The sequence below is a fragment of the Aphelocoma coerulescens genome, chromosome 2 (assembly GCF_041296385.1).
Source record: "Aphelocoma coerulescens isolate FSJ_1873_10779 chromosome 2, UR_Acoe_1.0, whole genome shotgun sequence".
NCBI lineage: Eukaryota > Metazoa > Chordata > Aves > Passeriformes > Corvidae > Aphelocoma > Aphelocoma coerulescens.
This window is the reverse complement of record NC_091015.1, coordinates 42,984,300-43,006,561: the sequence shown is the minus strand read 5'-3', so window position 1 is coordinate 43,006,561 and position 22,262 is coordinate 42,984,300. Positions and strand designations below refer to the sequence as shown.

Here is a 22,262-nt window from a genome sequence, read left to right as displayed (position 1 = left end):
GCATGATCCTAAATAAAAGTATGCTACCAGGGAACACCACCCTAGTAAAAACAGATTAACTTGGAAACACTAACAGAAGGTTGTAAGAAGAAGATGTGACATTTCTGAAACATTTCCAATAATTTCACATTTACTCTGAATTCCCACACAGAGTAGTAACAGATTAAGTTAAATCTTCACACTCAGTAAGAACTATTTTAATGTCATCTGGGGGAAAAAAAAAAAAGTAGGAACAGTTTAACTGACATGAAAACTGCTGCAAAGGAATACTATGTTTTCCTCTAACTGAAAATATAGCCCTTTTCAGAAGACTAAAGAGAGTGCTCATGCTGGGGCAGGAAAAGCCCTCTCTAAACTGATCTTGTCAGAACAACTACATACAGCATTAAGCAAGCCTTAGATAAGAGGAAAAGATCAACCTAAAAGAAATACAGACTGAATTTGTCCCTCATCTTACAATATCTCAAGCTTTGGAAGGGTGGGGTTATTAACACAACTTAATGGTAATAAACCATAAGTACACACTAAAAAAGTGGGGCTGGAGAGCGTGTTCCTTGTGAGAGCAAACACCAACTAATGCCAAGCTGTCTGTCTTGCAAATATTTTTTTTTCTGTGATGGTGACGACGACAACAAGAGAAAATGCTGTCTGCAGAATCATTCGTATGTTGAATACAAATGGGTTTTTATTAATGTGATAAAACATTAAAAAATTAACCAAATGTAAAAAACCAAAAGCCTTTAGGGACAAGTAGTGACTCAGAGTACAGTAACGTGTTACAAGAAGATGCGTTTCAAGAATTCTAACAGCACATTACAACTTTATGTCTTGAGTGCATTTATTCCTCCTACCTTTGGTAGGAAATGACATGGCTACCTTGTAAGAAGGCAACACAAAATTGTTTATCTCTTGAACAGCAAGGGCACCTTTGCAAACCAAAATCTGTAGTCTGCTGTGGCCATTAATTTCAAGTGCCACAAACACCTGTTTTTAAAACTCAAAAAAATGGGAATCTTTTCAATACTTGAAAACATGCATAGAGCCCAACAGTCAAGCTTCAAGGAGCACTGATTGTATTACACCTGAACAGATTGTTTAGTATGCCCTTTTCTTAAAAGATTGATCTACTTTTAGCTTATCTCTTCCTAGTATTTTCCCTAACCACTTACAAAACACCCCAACAAGACAAAAAGCACACAGAGAAAACAATAGTTCCACTGCCCAAAATTCTCTAAGAGTAACTAGGTGTGAAGAGAGGTCATTTAATCAAGAGTAGGAGGGAAGTACTAATTAGGATACAGCTGTGGCATTGTCGTGTCAACAATTATCCTGTCTATTTTAAAAAAGCAATGCTTCTACAGAAGCATTTCTCAATGATCCAAACTACTTCTGAGCTATTTCTGAAAATAAAGGACTGATAAAAATCCATACCAAAAAGAAGAAAGTAGTCTAAAGGCATATGAATAAAAGAGGATTTTAAGAGAACTGGTTTTTAAGGAATGATTTTCGTATTAGGAACTTGGAGCTTCTCTATCTTCTATTTGTTATACTGCACCACAGCAAAGTAACTTATGTACTACAACCCCTAACCACACTATCCCCATTCTGTTCAATTACAAAAATACAATGTAGCTTAACAATGGATTTGATCAAAAGACAAAACACATGAGCTCAGATAACCATATTATTTTCTCTGAAGAAACTAAGGTTTTCCAAAATTAGGCAAACTGACAAGTATTATGTATGCAGGGGTTCATAACTCCAGGGCTCCCTTATCACAATACAAATGTAATAAGCAAACATCAGTTGCCAAGAGCTCTGCACTCAATTAGAATCAAATACATGTTGTCTGTATAGACACATCCACTTCCTTAGCACGTGCAACTACTGCTTTTTAAACACAGTACTTTGTACTACTAGGGGGTTTTTGAGACCTTTTTGCACAAGCAGAAATATATTGTGCACTTCCCGATGGAAGTACTTGCAAAAACAAACAAAAAACCAAGTATGCTGTTAAGAGATTGCGCACAGGTTCAACGTAACTTTACTTTGAACAGAAATAGATTTCTATTATAGCTGTCTTAAACTACAAAGGTAATGATATCTAGTATATACAATAATTATATTTTCTTATATGGGCTATTTTGTTTTATTAATTGTTGTTCATTAGTCCAATATGCTCTAAAGTATACTAGAAGATTTTGAAAATAGAATTCCAAATAGTTAAACCTTTTCCTAATTAAAGATTTTTAAAAATACAAATTTTAAATTCATGAATTCCATTTTTTACCTATTTATGCATTCAAAGTTTGTAGAGCGTAACTAAAAATTCACATGGATATGAAAAAAGAGAACTAGAAATAAAAGAAGAAAATAAAAAGCCCCCATAATACTTAGTTAAAACAACCACTCAAAGGCAAAAAACCCATAAGCCAAGCCATAACAACCTGGCTCACACTAAGCACCTGTGAAGGTTCTGCTGTTACAGAAAATACAAATACATTCTGATTACTTATCACTTCAAAGATTATCCCCTGTAGTCTTATATTAAAACACCCAAGTTAATGCATTGCTTATGTTTATTGCCACTAACAACTATTCCCATCCCACAAAGTGCACCAGATTATTTGGTGGCTGTGTTCAGGAGCTGTTTGGTAAGATTCATTTTAGAGGTCAGTTGGGGAGGGTGTGTTTTGTGGGGCTGTTTATTTGGATTTTTGGCTTTGGTTGATGCTTTATTTTTTAAACAAGCCACAAGAAACATAAAACCTAGGTACTGAAATCCACCTGAGTGCTGCGTCACTGCTGCTCAGGAATCTTTCAATCAATCCATTAACATACTGTATGTATTCCAAGCAAACATAAATTACATAATCCTGCAACCCACTGCTGTATTTCGTGTACTGGAGTGGGGAGGCAAGGAGAGCAAGTCATCTTTAAGACTGGAGAGACACATGTAAAGCATTGCTTATTAAAATTTCTGATGATTAAAAAGTTAACATACTGCACCTGATTTAGTAGATGCTCACTTAATTTTCAAGAATAACAACCAATTTATATTCTGCTTATACACATAAACAAATGAATACTTTTTCAGCTCAGCAGATGTGTTTCTTTTTTTAAAAAAGTGAAAAACAGAGAACAGGACATAAAAGATGTAAAATAAGAGAGCATCCAAGTCTCTCTCTTTTGTCTATTGGAGACAAAAAATAATTGCATAAGTTAGAAAACTTCCATAGTATTTTAGCCAGGTGAAGAGCCAGGTGAAGAGCTGCATCAGCCTCAGATCAGACATCTATTTGTAGCTAAGTACAAGTGAGAAGTTTGTCACACTGCATTATCTCTTCATGGAAATACAAGGCCAAAGGAGAACAACAGTAACAGAGAAAAAAAAAGAGAGAGAAAAAACCCACAAAATAAATCCAAACATTCCTGAAATTAAATTCTTTTTGCTAAATTCTGGTATCTTAGAGGCAAAAACTATTTTGGATTAGAGAAGTTCACTGTAAAACGTGAGAAAGTACCAAGACATTTTTGTTCTTATACTGTCTAACTGTATCCTTGCTCAACAGCAGTCAAAATTCCATTTCACAAATTGTTCTAAGATGGAATTGTAAAGTTAACATGGGTTGGAACTGACAGTTTGCTTTCAAACATTTTTTTAAAATAAGAGCCTCAAATGACAATGAAAAGTATCTGTGCAGCTCATTCAGATTTATCCACCAAACTTATGATCTGCTAATCCCTGAAATGTGAATTTATATTCTTCTCTCATTGATTTGCACTAGTTCTCCCATGCACGTTAAATTAAAATCATTCTTTAATAGGAAAAACTTTTTTCTCAACAAGATCTACCCTTTCTTTCTTCCTTAGCCAACACTAGTCCATTTCACTCACTGTTCAAAAGTACACTACAAAGCACTAACATTTTCAAGTTCCCTTCACAAATTCCTTTTAAAGGTGTATGACACAGGACTGTTGACATGTACACACTGGTACCTAGAAATAGTCTATTAACTGCTGTCCACAGCTAAATTATATAGGTTTCATTACTTCAAATTTGTCCATGTCACCACCTCCCTCCCACATGTTTTTAATCTTCTCCTAAAAGTTGGGTTTTTTTAAAAAGCAGCAGCTTAAAAATAGATTAGATCCAACTTTTTGGTGCCAATTCTATAGTATTAGATTTCCTCCTTACAACATACAGAGCTCCAAATTAAGCTGGCTTTGGTTTAGGCTACATTTACATTTTTGCTATTAATAAATCCTTTAAACTGATTTTTAGGTTTATGCTTCTTTTCCCTTTGAATTGTGAGACCTTTTGAGAGAAGTCAGTTACTAGTTACTTTTCAGTCCTTGGCAGAAGTACTCTCTGTTAAGTCTTGATCTTTGCTTTTCATACCAAAAACTTTTATAATTTTCAACAGCTTGTGTTCTATGCACTTATTCCCTAATGGGAGCTTTTTTTGAAAAGCCTTCTTCCATTTTAAATTAATGTAAGCAAACTTTAAATTATCAACTACTTTCCACTATGAATTCCACAGTTAAATGTCAAACATCTGGAAACAGTTGTCATCGATTATCTTACCAAGCCTGGTACCAAAAGCCTTAAATATTTTAGCCATTTTACGACATAAAAGGAATAGTGGCAGGAGGTTAATAGGAACTGACCTATTCTAGTGTAAATGTCTATCTAACTGCTGGGGGGGGTTGATAGCTGATTTTCACACAGTTTGACTGGTCCTTGAAAAAGCAGTATTATAGACATTATGAGTCAGCTTTAATCAGTTAAACAACTAACCTTTTGCTCTGTTTGCAGTTGTTCACATCTCTGCTTTTCATGGTTAAGTTCTTTTTCCAGTTGTTCAACTTGATCTCTGAGTTGTGTCGTTTCCTTTTCCAGAACAGAAGTTACCTTTAATAGCTCTTCTTTTTCTTTTACTATTTTTTCAATTTTAAACTGGGGGGGAAAAAAAAAAAAATAAAAAAAAGGGGGTTGGTAATTTTTCTCCCCTTCATTCTAATCAAACAAGTGGATAATGGATTACTCCAGTTTTCCCTGGCTAGGTTATTACAGTTTTCCCCTTATTCCCAAATTTCTAAAGTTTAATTGCTTTAACTACATAGTACCAGACTACCATTAGATAGCATGCTTTGCAGTGTCCTGATTTATCCTCAAGTTTTCCTTCCTTAAATGAAGTGCCTTTACTATTCTCAAGTGACAGCAACTGTGGAAGAGCTAATTCTGATGATGGCAGCTTGGTGAAAAAATGACAGCTGAGTGTAGAGACACACGCTCTCTCTAAAGCAGTATTTGAGGAATTTCTTGAGAAAAATGAATACACACATACACCCTACCCCCAACACCTGAAAAGCCCTGAAACGTGAACTGTGCCCTTTCAAGACTTTAAGGGGGCTTATAAAAAAGATGCACAAACTGTTTAGTAGGACCTGTAGTAAAAGAACAAGGGGTGAAGGTTTTAAACTGAAAGAGGATAGATTCAGATCAGATGTAAGAAAGAAACTTTCATGATGATGGTGGTGAAACTCTAGAAAGGGTTGTCCAGAGAGGTGGTAGATGCACCACCCTTGGAAAAGTTGAAGGTCAGGCTGCATGGGGTTGTGAGCAACCTGATCTAGTTGAAGATGTCCCTGCTCACTGCAGCGGGTTGGAGTAGGTGACCTTATATGGTTCCTTCCAACCCAAACCATTCTACAGTTCTATAAACCAAGACCATAAAAAATACTTGAGAACTTCTTTTAGTACTATGAATACATATCTGAAAAGCAAAAATACCCAGATGTATCTCTGTACTAAGTCTCTTATCCCTAAATTTTGAAAACCATAAATCAAATACATGCATTTATGTGCCTAGATGCAACTGACAACAGGATAAGATGTCTGGTGGCAAGGTAAGGGAACTGTACCGAGCAATTTTCCAAGAAGAAACTCAAACAAAAGTTAGTTTGGGTTCCTTTTTTGTTTGTTTGGGTTTAAATAGTGTTCAGCCTACAAACAGCAACAAGCAAATGTAAAACACCTTGACTCTGGACATAAGCACAGAAGTCTAACCACATCTCTCTAGCAAAGAACACAACACATAGAAAACTGCTTTAAGTAAAACAAGACCAACTCTAATATACTTAGGCACCTGCAGTTATTCAGCTCAGTCTCCAGGGCTCTTAACTTGGGCACAAATAAAAGTATACTAGTTCTATAACTCTTTTTCCTTACAAGAACCACCATTTCAGACAAAGGGTATCTTCCCCCCCTCCAGTTAGCTGGGGACTACAGATGTGAGAGATGGGCAACATCTACCTCTTACATTTCCCAATCCATGCTTATTGCTATACATTTTTAAATATTGATTTAACCTGCAAATTTTCTGAACTTCAACCAAATACTACAGAACAAGCCAGAAATATATACATTACACAGACACATGTAGGCTTTTCCTCCTAGTTTTTTCTTCAGTATCTGTGATTGTACGTATATAGTATAAAGAAAATAGCATTTTAAGAATTTTTATATCAAACCTCAAGAAGTCCAGCTTTTGTGGTCACCACTAACATATCAGAGTTTCCTTCATCCTCCATAGTGAGCAATTCTTCAACAGGAGAAGAGGTACGAAACTGGAAAGGTGTGCTTGCTCCACGGATTTCTCCTTTGTAAGTCACATAACAGAACTGATAAAATTCTCCATCATCATTTGGTAGATAATATCCTGTCAAAATAAATTCGTATTTGAAGAAACATTCTACACAAGCTTACAAGTCTCCATTTGTAGACAGATTACCACACCATGTTTGGCTCACAGATTTCAGGCATAGATCAAAACAGCAAAAAGAAGAAGTCACCCTATTTCGCAATCTTCATCCCCCAGCAATTTCTACTAGTATTTAAGACAAAGACTAAACAGTGCTAGGCAATAGCTGCTGCTCATACACTTATGAAACAGAATCATTACCAATCATATACCATGAAGTTTATCATGACCACATTATCGTGTGACTGCTGTACAGTCACAGAACAGAGCGTAAGTGATCTTTTGGCCTTGAAATACCTACACAACCAATTACAACAGACAAAGACAGAATAATATGCAATGACAAGACATCTGCAACTTTACCAGGTACCATTTGCACATAGGTTTTGCTGTTGTTCTTGTTGTTTTGGGGGAAGGGGTTTGTGGGACAAACACAATTTATTTTTGCTATTTTCAAATGCCAAAGCACAGAAATGCTCTGAATGGATGACACCAGATGAAAGGGAAGAGCCTGGAGTTAAATAAAGAGTTTATTTTTTAAAACTGAAAAAAATTCTTCTAGACTTTACAAGTAAGAATAAATCCTCTTCCTTGAAGATATGTAATAGTGCATTGTGCAAGCAAATTATTTGAGAAGAACTTCTGTGTGACTATCCAATTGAACTGTTGCCCACTAAAGTTTCAAGCCTCTTGCATGACCCAGAATTACACAGTAAGATTTATGAGTGTTAAACAATCATTTCCAGAACTACAGAGATTTTTACCTTTATTAGTAAATTCAAGATCCATGCCTTACCCAGTTGAATGATAAGAAAACCAGCCAGTTTTATTCTGAATACTTATTTTCAGATACTGTAGCCAGCCTGAGGATGATACTAATATAATAAATCTTCATCCAGTGTTCAGTCCAACAGGTGATGCCACCCATTTCAGTTCTTTTTTCATCACAATTCAGTCTTCTCCCTTTCTAACTTTATCATTAACTTTTCACCAACTTTTATTCCATATTCCTGGAAGTCCTTTGCCAGTACTCTTAGCTACTTTTCCTAGAAATTGTAAAACATTACATTTGCTGTATAGACAGCACTTGTATCAAGAACTTCATGTTTCCATTAGTCGTATACTTTATTAACAGTCAGGGAATAGTATCTGAACCTCAAAACATCAGGATTCATGCTTTTGGGCCTGGCTACACTTCCCTATATAGCACTGTAGTTCAGTTTACCTGATTCAGGGCTTAAGTAAGATGAAACTATGCAGAAATAAATGCAGAACAACCTACATTGCTGCTTCAGCGTGTTTTAATATTGGTTCAGACAACCTGATTTTAAAACTACTGAAAGTCTTTTTTCTTGTATCTAACATGTACTGGAGAAACAGATTTCTGATTATTTTCTTCCAGCACACCTACTTGATCCTAAAAAAAAAAAAAAAAAAAAAACAAAACCAACACATTTAATGTGCTGCACAACATTTACTATTTAGCTCAGATAATTAAGCTCCTGTAAGCTCTACTGATCTCATCTCAGAAGCATTAAAATATCTTGCCAAACACAACTGGGAGACTGTTTGAATGGAGATTCAATCTGGCAACTCTATAAAAGTGGAGATCTGTCAGGATGGAATGTAACAGATGGGCAGAGTTACTCGGTCTCTTCATGTGTGGTAAAATTTCTACATACAAAGGACTGATAATGGCATGAAGAGTCCGACTTTTCTAGATCACTTTTCAGTCCAATCTGACTGCATTCATTCAGTGAACTTTGGTAACTGTAAAAGAAACTAATGATTTCCTTCCAGTTTCTATGGAGCACACACACTTTTTAGTTAACTTCAAGGTTATAAAATGGCTATCAGGTTATCGGACCATGTGGACGTGGTCACCATCGAAAGCAGCAGAATAAAAAAAGACCTGGCAAAAGAAAAAGAACTGAACTCATCCAAGCTATCACTATTTGCAGCTTTAATAAGACAACGAGCTAATATAGTCATCATTTCAGGACTCCATTTTTTTTTTTAATATGCTTTAAGACTAAGGCCAAGTATGGGAAGTAAAAAAGAAGATACGATGGTACATCTGTTTGTAAGCAGAAAAGCATTCATTTAGTGGAGGTGCTCTTTTCAAGTGAAATTTTAAATGTGTGTTATGTCCTGTGGCAACAAGTTCTGCATGTTGACTGTGTCATAAAAGTACCATCTCTACCTCCATTTTGAACTTGTCACTTGGTAGCTTACATCAATGGTTCCTATTTACTTCTATACTATCTATAGAATGGATATTAATCCACTCATGCAATGGGTAGCTGATTTTAGAGGCATCAGTCCCTTCACATTATTTCCCTTTCCCAGCCTGAAAAACCTGGCAGAAGGAAGTTTGGAAGGTCATTTAGTCTGGTTTCCCACACAAGAGACTGTTGTCAGCACCTGCCTGAGACTACTGAGGCTGTGTCTAAACAACTGTATGGAATTCTCATTCTTCCAAACCAATGATACCTGTTCAACAGCTGCACTACTCCCTCTCAGTAAAAATGTTCTTCCTAATGTCAGACATAAACCTGCCAGGTCACAATCCACAGCCATTGTCCCTTTTTCTATTTAATAAGTGTGGCTCTCATCTTTATAATTCCACACCCTTAAAGAGAAGCTATTTCTTAATTTTGATCTTCTTTGTTGCACTTTACTAGACTGGTTTTGAGATTGCAAAGGGGAGGGAGAGGATATGACCCACACACAGTGTTGAAAATGTAATTATACTATAGACTTGTACAGTGGTGTAACATTTTCTGGTTTGTTCTTTACTCTTTTCTTAAAAGCTTCAGACATTTCCATCCATTCCTTGCTGCAAAAGGTCCCATGCAACTCTATGACTACTCTGAACCCTCACAAAACTATTATCTACACTATTTATTATTTGACAAGAATCTCTTCACATTGATAATGTCTGAAGTCCAGAGACTAAGGACTATGTAAAGACACAATGCAGTAAGAGATGCCAAAAAGCCTACTGATGATTAAACAAAGTCATTTTCAGTATTTTAATCATTTCCAGCAGAGCTTCTCTATCAGTCATGAATATATGCCATTACTATGCAAAAAACATACTAAGTTACATACTTTCCTTTACAATTTCCTTGATATCTAAAATAAGACTAAACTTCCCATGGTGAAATGTTGAAAATTCTCCTCCAATTTATGTTTTTAAAACTCTAGTACGGTCATACAATGCTTGGCACTTTAAGTATTTTAAAAGCTGTGTAGGCTGGAAAATACAGATAGATACTCCTGCCTTATACTCACCTTGAAAAGTCAGCACACAATTAACAGTTGATCCTTCCACATAATTTTCTGGCATAGGTGACCAAAGAAACGTGTAATAATCTCTTGCAGTACTCCAACCAACCTAAAATTAAATAAACCACAACAAAAAAAGAATAAAAAAGAAAAAAAAAAGAAAGAGAAAACATTAAACAGAAGAATATGATATACACAGTTAAGATATCATGGTCTGGCCTTTACAACATACTATAATATGCATATATCTGCTTCAATATGCAATAAAAAGATACTTAACAATGTTTACGAATCAGGAATATTTTAACAAGCATGTCAAAGATTTAGCATTAATTTTATTAAGCTTGTTACCTAAGGCAATAAATGGGTCTAAGGCAATAAAAGGGTCCATATAAAGTAAAACACCAGACAGTTTTTTCACTGCATGTTAAACTACTATTTGGTACATTAATTTTTTTCTATAAAGATACACGTTTCTATATTAAAAATACAAAAAGATTAATTCTTGATTTTATAGTGGGATTTTCTTAGCATAGGTTCTGCCAATGTTGACTCTTTTGTGTCCACAGTCCAGCTGGTTCATCAGAAAACAAAAGGGGCGGGGGGGGGAGCTTTCTATGCTACTGTAAACACCAAAATTGACATCAGAATTTTTTTGACAACTTCTGCAATGCCGAAGACCAGCATTTCACTGGAATGCTAATTCTCTCATACATACACACTATGTCTGCAAAGAAAAAAAACAGATCTGCATGAAAAGCTAAGTCAGCAGAGTCTTCCTGCTACCTTCAATAAACATCTGCTTTCAGAGTTTTCCTAAGAGTGCAGTTCTGTACAGTGGTGAGCCACTGGCACAGGTTGCTCAGAGAAGCTGTGGAAGCCCCATCTCTGGAAGTGTTCAAGGTCAGGCTGGATGGAGCTCTGAGCAACCAAGTCTAGTGAGAGGGGTCCGTGCCCTTGGCAAAAGGGTTGAAACTACACGTTGTTCTTTAACATCACTTCCAACCCAGACGATTCTATGAGCCTATGATTCTACCCTCTGAAGATGTATATTCCAATAGGCTTAAAATACATGCAACTAAACCAGAAAGCCAAAGCAACTACGTCAAAGCAGTGGATATTAATAATAGCATAATGGTGGAGTAAAAGAAGAAATATATTTGATTTATGCCACTGATGAAAAAAAAAATACCAAAGCCAGGTGTCGTACAGTTTATCAGTGACTGGGTATACTGACAGGGAAGAATTAAGAAATAGAAAGGGAATAAATTGTTTCCCAATTTTTATCAGGTAAGACAATATTTCAAGAGGAAGAAGAAAAAACAAATACCCACACACAAAAACCACACCACAACCAAGAAAAGATTAAGTTAGTAATCATGATTTTCATTGTTTCAATAAACACTTCCAAACTCCAAGTCTCGAAGTTCTCCTCTATAAAGAATATATTGCAGTAGTGTATTTTAAAGGCATTAATAGCTGGGTTTTTAAAGGAATTTTAAAAAATGAAAATATGTTTAGATAGGCAAAGGCAAAGAGAACATCAGAGGTGAAAGTAATTCAACAATTATGTATGTATAGAGGCATACATTTCACATATGTAAATTAACACATAGCATTAATAAAAAAAATTCTGAATAGATTATTCCATAGATGTCCATTCACTTCTTCACTTTATATTAAGAAGCATGGAAAAACATGTCAAAGATAATAAAGCCTTTTTTATATTCTTAAAAACCACAGATTAACAAACTTGAAACCAGATGAAATTCTCATTTTCAGTTGCTTCTGTAAGGCAACCAGCATTAAAGAGAAGCAGTGCAGGTGCTCAACACATCCACTAGAATGGAATCACCTACTGCATCAGACCTATTCTTAGCAAAGAAGATTTCTAGGATATTTCCTATCAAGCAGCTTTTAAAGATGTCAATGAAATGAGATTTCCTGGAGTTGTTATTCCCACACTTAAGTATCTCAGAAATAACAAGGAAAACTCTTCCAGTAACTTGGACATGGTAAAAGGAATTTTTTCTCGATAAAAGTTCACAGGAAAAACATTTTGCAAATTTTCACATTAGTCATGTCTTCAAATCCAACTCAGATGTTACTACCCCTTTTTTTTCTGAACTTGCTTTTACTTCAGAAAAGAGAAGCATATACCATTACATGGTGCCCTAAACTGAAGCACACAGCTTTCTAAACGTAGTTCTTGGTGAGTGAAAAGTCAACATCTTTTTCGTTTCAGAAAAGAAACTAAATTATCATGTCCAGAACAAATACTGTATAGAACTGAAATAACCTTTTCATCTTACTCCAGTTTTCATTTCTGTTAAAAACCAAAATAGGCACACAATGCTTCTGATGCTATTTTCCTGACTAAGATAACATTGTTCCTTCTGATAATTAACACTGGAAACTGTAGAGAAAAAACAAACTCCAGTGAACATAAACACGAAAATGGTCCCTATAGGAGATCAAATCCATTTCTAATACAGTTTATTCCTGGAATCCTTTTTCTCTTTTTCTTAGATATCACATGTTCATTTGTAAATTTAGTGATTTATCCTGAAACCAAAAGTTATTTTTATCAATAACCTACCTGCAGCAGTAATCGACAAAAGGATTTTTTTGAGGTCATTTAAATCTTTAGCCATACTGATACAAACAAAAAGAGTAATTACGTTGAAAACAAATACCTCTCCTGGTCTGCTTCTCAGCAGGTACCATATTTTTAAGTATAACTCTAATCTATGGACTGCTGGCAAGGAGAGAACTGTGACACGTCAGCAGCTAGCAGGAAACACCCTGGGAAGTTTACCCCACAAGTATTTTCTGTAACAATTCCCCACATTTCCGGTCATCCATCATCTGTTTCCCCTGGCGAGACTCCCTGTCTTACACTCTTACGATCATGACAATTCCGTTCTTTCTTAATGGGCACATGCAAGTTATCAGCAGGTGTGGATTGCCCAACAGCTCTTGTCACTGCACAGAATTTCAGAAAATGAGGTTTTCCCTGCTACAGGTTCCACATGTCAAAATGTGACAATGTGCAAAAGGAAGTATGAACAAATCTCATCTTCCTCACAGCTGAATACACTTTAAAAGGAGAAGGTGAGTATTCTGCAGCAAAGCAAGTTAGCTCATTAACATTTTTCATCATCCTTCCTACATAACACTAAATATCATTAAATTCCACTGGGTTATTTCTTAGATGGCAGAAACAAGGAGCAAAGCCACATAATGATAACTTGAGAATAAAATAAAACCAAATTTAAGTAATCCATGGTTTAGGCGTAGGATGCAGATCATTAAAAAAAAAATCTGGTTTTTTATCAACAGGTTTTAATAAACTTTTACTTTAGTACTTTATATCTTTTGTCAACATTCTCTTTAGTAAGCCTAGTATGGAGTACACAGTGGGTCCAAACTACAAAATACTGTACTATATATATACTATGCACATATACATAGCGATAAGCTTCTCTACAGCAACAGATTATACGATCACAGATATAAGACTATAGCACACACTGGATGGCTCAGAAACTATTTCAATGTGATCTTTGACATAGATATTTCTTTCAGCTCAGAAAGAAAACCAATAGTTGTCTAAAGACAGGGCTAAAACTGTATGAATAAAATTTAACACCACTTAAGGGAAAGTAAATAAAAATTGAGATAAACTAAAACCTGTGGCAAAAGCTACAAAGGAAATCAACAAAATGTGAAAAATATGAAGAGAAGATGGGAATAGTCACCAGCAGCCCCACAGTGAGTTTACGTGGTAAGCAAAACCCTGTAGCTTTGGAAGCAAAACAAACAGCATCCTCAGCAACATCAGGCATTTAGTTTGGAAAAATAGTTTCATTTTTAATTACAGGAACCAGAAAAGCTAGACTATTTGTCTTACTGCTGATTATATCAACAAAACCTGCTACAAATAATATGGACTCTCTTCCAGTTAAGTCTCTGAAAGGGGAGTCCAGATTCCCCACAAGAACCCATTCTATGTGAACACCTTACCTGTACTACACGAACAGGAGGAAAATGGTCATTTAAATCATCAGGCCCCTAAGAACAAGAGTCTGACCATTTCAACTGCCAAAGCAGCTGATATGACTAACACTGACCATCTCTTTTCATGAAAACATTATAGAAAACAAACAAATGCTTGTAAGAAAGATTTGAAAGTTTCATTTCTTCATTTGAAATTCAAAACAATGAAAAAAAGCCATTGAGAGAAAATATGCCCATTATAAAAGTATACTTAAAATCAAGTCTTCAATTCTACTGTATCATTTTTTATTTCCTTCATTTACCAAGCAGATTCTAAAAATTTATGAAAATTATGAAAATTTATGAAGCTGCAAGCATATTTATTTACATTCATAATTAGAACTTAATAGCTGTTAAAAGATGGTGACAAGGAGAAAGATGTGGAAACCCACACTTAATTTCTGTCAAAGACTCACATGAAGTTAACAGTTCTATTTTGGTATGAAGAATACATTCTTATGTATCAAAATGTGAAAGCAAAGTTAGTTAACCTCACATATCAGCTGAAAAAAAAAAAAAAAACAAAAAAAAAACCCAATACAACCAAAAAAAGTCAACTACAAACATGAAACCAAGTTCCAGTCAAAGTGCTAAAGCTGATGCACAGTAGTACTTTCTTACTATCAGAAATCTAAAATAAATGAGAAATTTCTACAGTACACACTGGGAAACTTTCACTGAGCCAGGAAGAGCACAGTAGCCACAGTTTATTAGTCCAACTTAAAAACCTGGCATGGGCCATGGCAAACATTACAGCACCCCAACCCACATTCAAGCACACCAACATTGCAAATTACAGAACTCCAACACAAAACCTTCTGAAGTTCAGAGCAGGAAAATGAAGAATGACCTGTCAAACTACACTCAAGACTTGTTGTGAAGCCTGAACTCAGGTTCATCTTCTGACCAGCACAGTGCTGACTGTGCTGACACCATTACTTTTTAAGGAATTAATTGAAACCTCTGAAAACGTTTTGCTCAGAGTTCAAAACTGAAAAAAATTGAAGTATTCTTATTTCTCAGTCAAAAGTGCACGTAATACTTTGATGACACAACTTTCTGAACCCAACAGAAAGAAAAAAATCCATTTTATAACTGCATTAGACAAAGTATCTGCTAACCTGCTATTCGAAACATTCTATATTCTCTACATTTAATTCTCTCAAACTCCACTCTGAAATACATTTTTAAGTTAGATAGCTGTGCATAAATGCAAACATTCTTGCTTTCCTTCCAGAAGTTAACCAAGAGATTAACAATCCAGAAATCAAATTGTATTTTCACCTTCTCAACCCATGTTTTTATACCAAAACATGACTACATATCATTTATCTCACAAAAAATGTAATATACAGATTAGATTATTATGTACAAATAATGTATAACTGAAATCTCATTTTATTTAATTTTCCCTCTACAAAATGGAAAGCTTTAATAGGCCATTACAGAGTAATCCACTCATGATATGCCTATTTCCTACCTTTGAGCAAAAAGGCTTATTTCAATTTAGGACATCATAAACACTTTTCAGCCATATAAACCAGTATCAGTAGCCACAGTGGAAATGCTGAAGCCTGGTAAAGGCTAAGAGTCAGCACCAAGTACTTTGCAATTGGGCTGTGCAAGCAGGGACAACTCAGCTGTCCCATAATACTCACCCTAGACAGGTTTTCCTTCTACTAATAATTAGACATGTAATCATCACAGAAGTTTTTTCTTCTTCTATGCTGCCCCACAGATGTAAGCCCGTTTCTTACCACAGTGTCTTACAGTGAGATTAGCTTTCCCATATTTACATTTCACCCACAGTATGTTTCAACAAAACAGCTTGAAGAAAATCTGCCAAATAGAAAAGTAAGTGGGGGGATGAGGGAGGCAGCCTGAACAGGGAGTGCCTGTCTGTATAGCAAAAATGAGTTATCCAATATCCACCTGAGGGAAAATAATAACCATTTTATTCCACTGTATCTCCTTCAATTCTCATCTCATTCATTTTACACAGAATGTAAGCTTTTCTAAGGCAAAAGCTCTACCTTACAACTGCACAGTGCTGTCAGTGTAAAAATTATTTCCAAATTTGTTTTCATTTCTTGAGTTTCAGAATATAAGATTTTTCTGATTTTCCATTCTGTTAGATTTTTTTCCTTTTACAATCCCTCAGTAAAGTCAGTCAATTCAATCTCGAGACAAAGTGCCTTAAAGAAAGACCACCAGCATGGGAAGCTCACTTGGCATTTTGTTCCCTGGCATCAGAAAGCTGTTACACAGCTGAAAGAATAGCAGTGTTGTTCATTCTGCTGCATTAACAGTGCCTGACCCATCTGCACAACATCAGCAAGCCAAAGAAGCAAACCCAGGAAAACACTTGTTTAGCTGAACCAACTTGGGCATAATCAGTGGGTCTTCGCTGTAGATACCGAATTACAACCCAATTAAAAAAAAAAAAAAGACACAAAAAACCAACCACAAAATTTATCACCGTAAAAATTATGCCCTTTTCTAATTTAAAAGGTAAATTACATAGCTGAGAAAGAAATCTGGCAAAGCACCCTAAGTACTGCAAGAAGACAACATGCTACCTCTGAAAGAAGCAAAATTACAGATGGTAAGATAAGGTTCTGGATGTATGTTATACAGTTTAATTACTACTGACAACAGTAAGTCAGTAGCCTTTCCATGTTCCACATGGTAAGAGACATTTACTTTGCCCCAAACCACAGACAGCACAGGTGTCAAAGCAGAACACCACTGAAACCAGTATCATCAGAAGTGATTTCTCTAAGCAGGTTTGGTTTGGGCCATAAACCTGAGTTAAAGTAAGGTTACTTGAAAGTCACAGCAATGCCTGTGCTACTGTAGCACATAATCTACAAGAGGCAGCTACAAACACCGAGTTCTTCTAAAACAACTAACAGGAAAATGAAAACATCTGGGTGCAGTAGAGCTCATACCAGCCAAAATTACTGAGAGTTAACACTGACTGTTAACACTGACACGCCATTGATGCAATGTACTTTTGAACACGGCAAATAATGGTATCTAGACAGCAGTTCTGAAAGAATAAAACTGTACAAAAAATTTCAGAACAGGGACATAAGGAAAAGTACTTATTCAAGTATACAGTAGTAACATTCAGGCATAGACATTTCAAAACAAGTAAACAAAGTCAAACCTTGGGGGTTTTAGTATGTCTGTGATCACCTCATACCACATGCAACTTTGACTTACCTCAAGCCAAGACGCTTAAGCCTTCACCTCAGACATTACCTTGCTACTCATGCTGGGATTAAAATCAGTTATACAACAGGAGCCCTAAGGTTGAGACATTCTTGGGTAAAAGATGGTTGCAAAGTACTCTAGATTCTTTATGAAATGCTGTAATCTCAAAATGCTCTCCCAGTCCCAGACCTGAAAAAGTCCACCTCTGCTGAATGTTGCAAAACACGTACATTAACTTGGACTACTGCAAACTTATGGTATTTGATGCAGTATCAAGGTACTACCAGGATCCTAAGTTATGATCGTCTCTTATTGGTTGTATTTCTACCTCATAGTTCAGAGCAATGTGTCAAAATGATGTTGACAGAGTGCCTAGACCATAGGATCAACTTCCTCTATTAGGTATATGTCAAAATAAATATAGAAACAATATGAATTCCCTAAAAGTAATCCTGTTACATATGTAAATTACTGTCCAAAGAAACGTATGACAGATCAAAGATGAACAAAGCTCCTGTTTACTTTAGGAGATAAGCATGAAAATGTATTAAAAAAGAGCAAGTGGGGTTTAAGTGAACTATTTCCTTGCTACCACATCTCATGAGAACTATCAATTAGCACAATCTTTTATTTCAAAATTATTACCAGCTACTGACTACTTCATTATGCCAATTCTACAACCTACTGCACCAAGTAGTTTTCAAAAATTAATGACACTTGGAATAAAATGGTAAAATTTCTTGCCAAAGGTAACATCACATAAACCCAGATTATCCTTCACTTCATCTCATAAAGAAAGTAATGCTGCCAGGGACTTTCTTTTTTAAGCCAAGTCTTATTTACTTTCCAAAGAAAGTAAACCAGAAACCAACAGAATCACTCTAATTCACAGATATAGCAATTCTCAAAAACATTCTGAATTCCATTAATTCTTTTCCCAACTATTGTAACAACAGGACATACTGCCCACTACACATTCCTGTTTCTATCATGGCCAGCTGTGCAGTGATGATATCATGCCAGAAGAATGGTATTTCTATATGCATGTGGCAAATACATCCAGATGTTGTATTGTACTTCAGAATGTAATCTGTATATATGGAAGTAATTGTTGCTTAAGTTATCAATCTACAACAAAACCAGGATATTGAAATGACTCACACAAGATGTACTGTTATTTACAGTCCAAAGGAGACTAAATAACCCAGAGTACTATACAAAGATATATCTAAACTGACTTAAACACAAACACCAAGTCGTTTCTTAAGTCTCTATCAAATACAATATTAAACTGTGTTACAAAAGTTTTTGACCACAGATCAAACTTAATTCTGAGATCTGCTATAAATAAGGACATTGAAAAGACAGAAATTAAGTTGCATGTAAATACAGGTACTGCACGGATGCACAAAAAGTAGCTCAGGCTTGGCCTTGTTAATAACTGAGTAGTCCCTCTGAGCAAGAGGTACTTTTTGTGTTCAAATAAGTTAATAAGATCTTCCCAATTCTGGTTATTCAGTTTTTCCATATGTAAGGTTACCAGAATGTCAGCTCACCCTTTTTAAGGTGTGGATATTAAAAACGTTGAAATTAAGAAAGTATTTCCTTTTCTTCTCTAGGGGTACCCTGAGACAGCTAATATCAAAGCATGTCTACAACTTGTCAATATCCTAGAAGAATGGTAAAGTAGATTACTTAGAAAATTACTATCAACTAGAACTGAGGAACAGAAAAGTTTTGATGGAATAGTTAATCAATGACACAGCAAGACTGAAGTCATTAATGTAACATATGTACGACTGATTACCTGCTGATATTGCAGGTCATTCCAGCGTGCCTGTCTCAGCTAAATTACATCTTCAGAAATGCACAAAGTATTACGATATACCCCACAAACACCTACACTTTTAACACTACTCTCGTGATGCAATGTATCTTTATAATGCCCATAAAAGCCCTTCCTCGTGCCTTTGAGCAGTAGAGTAAATCTGCCTCTCTTTTATACTGAACATCTGACAGCCCTGTTTGCAGACATATGCTCCAGACAGAGAAGCAGGCATTGCCTCCTAGAAACCAAGCAAGTTTTTCAAACACTTCTGCAAATCTGGCCTTTTTGTATTAATAATGCAAAAAATATCACTCAGCCATATGATTATTTTATAGTCATGAGATGTAGACTTCCCTAGCCGGAAATTAGGACTACCTACAGACAGGCCAGTTTTGCAACCAGATGCAGTGCACACATTAGTTATTTTTCCTCCTTTCAAAGGTTTAGGTTTGGGTTACACTAAAGGCCTCTGCAGATTCTGATTAACCAGATGAGCAGAAACAAATAAAGAGGTCTTGGATCACTCTAGGAATACATCTCTCCTGTGAAATCAGGGCTGGTAATCAAGGATGGTAAGTCTTCTCACCTTTGACTCCACACTAGGAACCATCAGGTTATGCTGCACAGAAACCCTCAGAAGAGGGAAAGCTGATCTCACATTCTAGTTCTCGTAAAACCACATGAACAGGAACTCAGGCTCAGGATGTCCATGCCGAATACTAGACCAGTACTTATCTGAAAAAATGCCATTTTTTTTCTTGGTAACACACAAGGATATAACTGATCAAGATCTTTTAGCACTTGATTACAGATGACTCTCCAGAATACCATAAAAGCGAAAAACACATAGCAGCAATGACAGACAACAGATTTGAAGACTGAGTCAAAACCTGCATTTGCGTCCTCTCCTGTAGGGGACAAGTAAGAAAAATAAACACAAAACTAATAAAAGATGCATATGCAGAACTTCTGCTCTAAAGCATAGTATCTTCATTATTGTACTTCCTACATCTCCCAGTTTTTGCCAGATGTCCAATACCAGAATTAGTGTGTGCATTTAGATACATCTAGCTTGTAAAAAAACTGGTATATCTGAAATAATTCTCCTATATGCAACATGACTCTTTCAGTTTATGAATGCTGGGGTCTTCATTTTCCTAAACAACAAAAAATTACTTTCCTGGGAACAGTTTTAAAGCTGTTACTGCCACCACGAAGAGCCTTTGCTCATTATTACTGAAGTTCAACATTTAGCAATTTATGCTGGGAACAAAAGAAAAAGAATCCCATTTCACCTACAGCATATGCAGAGAAGTTGATAGTGTCTTCCGTTTTATAACTTCAAGTAAGCTGCTCTTCAGAACTCTAAAAAAGTTTGAAAGAAGTTTCAATTGTCATTCCACATGAAGCAGCCATGCCAATAAAGAAGGCACAGCCCTTCCCACACACAGCTTCCCAGTCCCCTTGTTTCCATCACAGTGACGCCAGCACAGCTGCCCATTGCACCACAGCATGATCAAACTGAAGAACCAAACCAATTGTGAAATAAGATGGTAAAAGCTGGGGGAGGAGAGGCTGTATTTTCCTGGCAGATCACCCCACTGATCCATTTCACTGTGCAGCTGCACTAACAGCTGGACCAGCAAAACAAAGGCAATAATATAAGGATACAGATAACCAATATTTACTCAAGACATCATTGTTGCTGAAGAAATGCACTTGCATCCTAAATAAAAACTATTCACTTTAAAAGGTACCTAATTTTTTACCTAAGGTATTTTTTCAGTTCAATAAAAAAACTCTTATCCAGCCAGTAGAGCAAACAAGACAGAATACTGCTGAAGCCATTGACCCCTAAAATTCAACAAAAATCAACATTAGAAAAAAAACCAACATAATGTTCACAGAGTGCAGGAAGAATCTTACTTCATACTTATTTCCTATACCACTCTGAAATTACCGCTGTTTGCTGGGGCTTTTGCTGAGGTTTTTACTTTTTTTTTTTTTAAACTAGGTGCCTTTTTCATCTGTCCACTATTCACTATTACAACACTAGTTACTTTCTGTGCAATTTCAGACAAAGGTTAAATGACACCAGCTTGAACAGATTTGTTTTCTAAGCAACTTATGCACTTCAAAAAGACAAGGTGAACTTTATTCCCTCTACATGAACAGTCTGTGAATCGACACTTTGAGTTCTATCATAAAAACCCCACTTTCATTGCATACTAGGCCAATACTGAAGGTCATTAATTACTGTTCTCATAAATAGTCAAGATATGCTTTTGCCTTTTTTTTTTCAATCACAGACTCACTTTACTAAAATTGCATCTCATCCTTCATAGGTGTTTTAGAGAGATAAATGATAAAACCCCTGCCTGTTTTCATCAGGTTTCAAGCCACTTCCAGGTGCTTTCTTGTTTGTTCATGAACAATCAATTCTCTACAAGTCACTCATTTTTACACTCAGATCACAGTGCAGTACAACTTCTATTATCTATCCCAAGATGACTACATTTTCAGTTTATTTTACTGCAAACATTACATATACATATTCGTAGACACAGATACAATTAGACAGCTGGCTCCATTTAACTCAGTGTACTGTAACTATACTAAGTATATTCATAACACTTAGTATAAGCTGATATAACCACTGAAAGAAAACCATTTTTATTCTTTTCCCACCTTTCAGTGCTTCCTTCCCTTGTGCTGATGAGAATTAGGCAAACTGGAAATTCAGTTGGGGAATACCATTTAAAAAAATCCAGTCACAAAAACACCAGTCTTAACCTCAATCAATTCCCTGATTTGATTCACCACACAAGAACTTGTTTCACATAAAGAGGAAGCACAAGCAACAAGCCACCCTGCATAAAAGATGTTTCTTTGAGCAGAAGCACTACCTTATGCCAGTTCAACATGTTCCTCAAATGACTGCCAAAGTATTAGTTAAAGTGGAATAAAGTAGAGTAACTTCAGTAGTTTACAAAATCTATCATCACAGCAGGATGAAATCAGATACCTGTACAGCGTAAACAGTATTTTGTGTAGTCATTGAACAACTGTTTTCCAACTTTTTTTTCTTTTACCTTCTT

At 35.8% G+C, this 22,262-nt stretch overlaps 1 protein-coding gene across 5 annotated transcripts in view; it reads right to left on the bottom strand.

The window, feature by feature from the left end:
- Positions 1-22,262, bottom strand: part of TAX1BP1 (Tax1 binding protein 1) — a 56,115-nt gene that overhangs the window by 29,069 nt on the left and 4,784 nt on the right. For all 5 annotated transcript variants that reach the window (XM_069007183.1, XM_069007186.1, XM_069007185.1 and 2 more), the window contains exons 3-5: positions 10,065-10,167; positions 6,538-6,725; positions 4,802-4,960 (exon numbers count right to left, since the gene is read on the bottom strand). In XM_069007183.1, the coding sequence (XP_068863284.1) occupies positions 4,802-4,960; positions 6,538-6,725; positions 10,065-10,167 (450 nt within the window). The remainder of the gene's footprint in view (positions 1-4,801; positions 4,961-6,537; positions 6,726-10,064; positions 10,168-22,262) is intronic.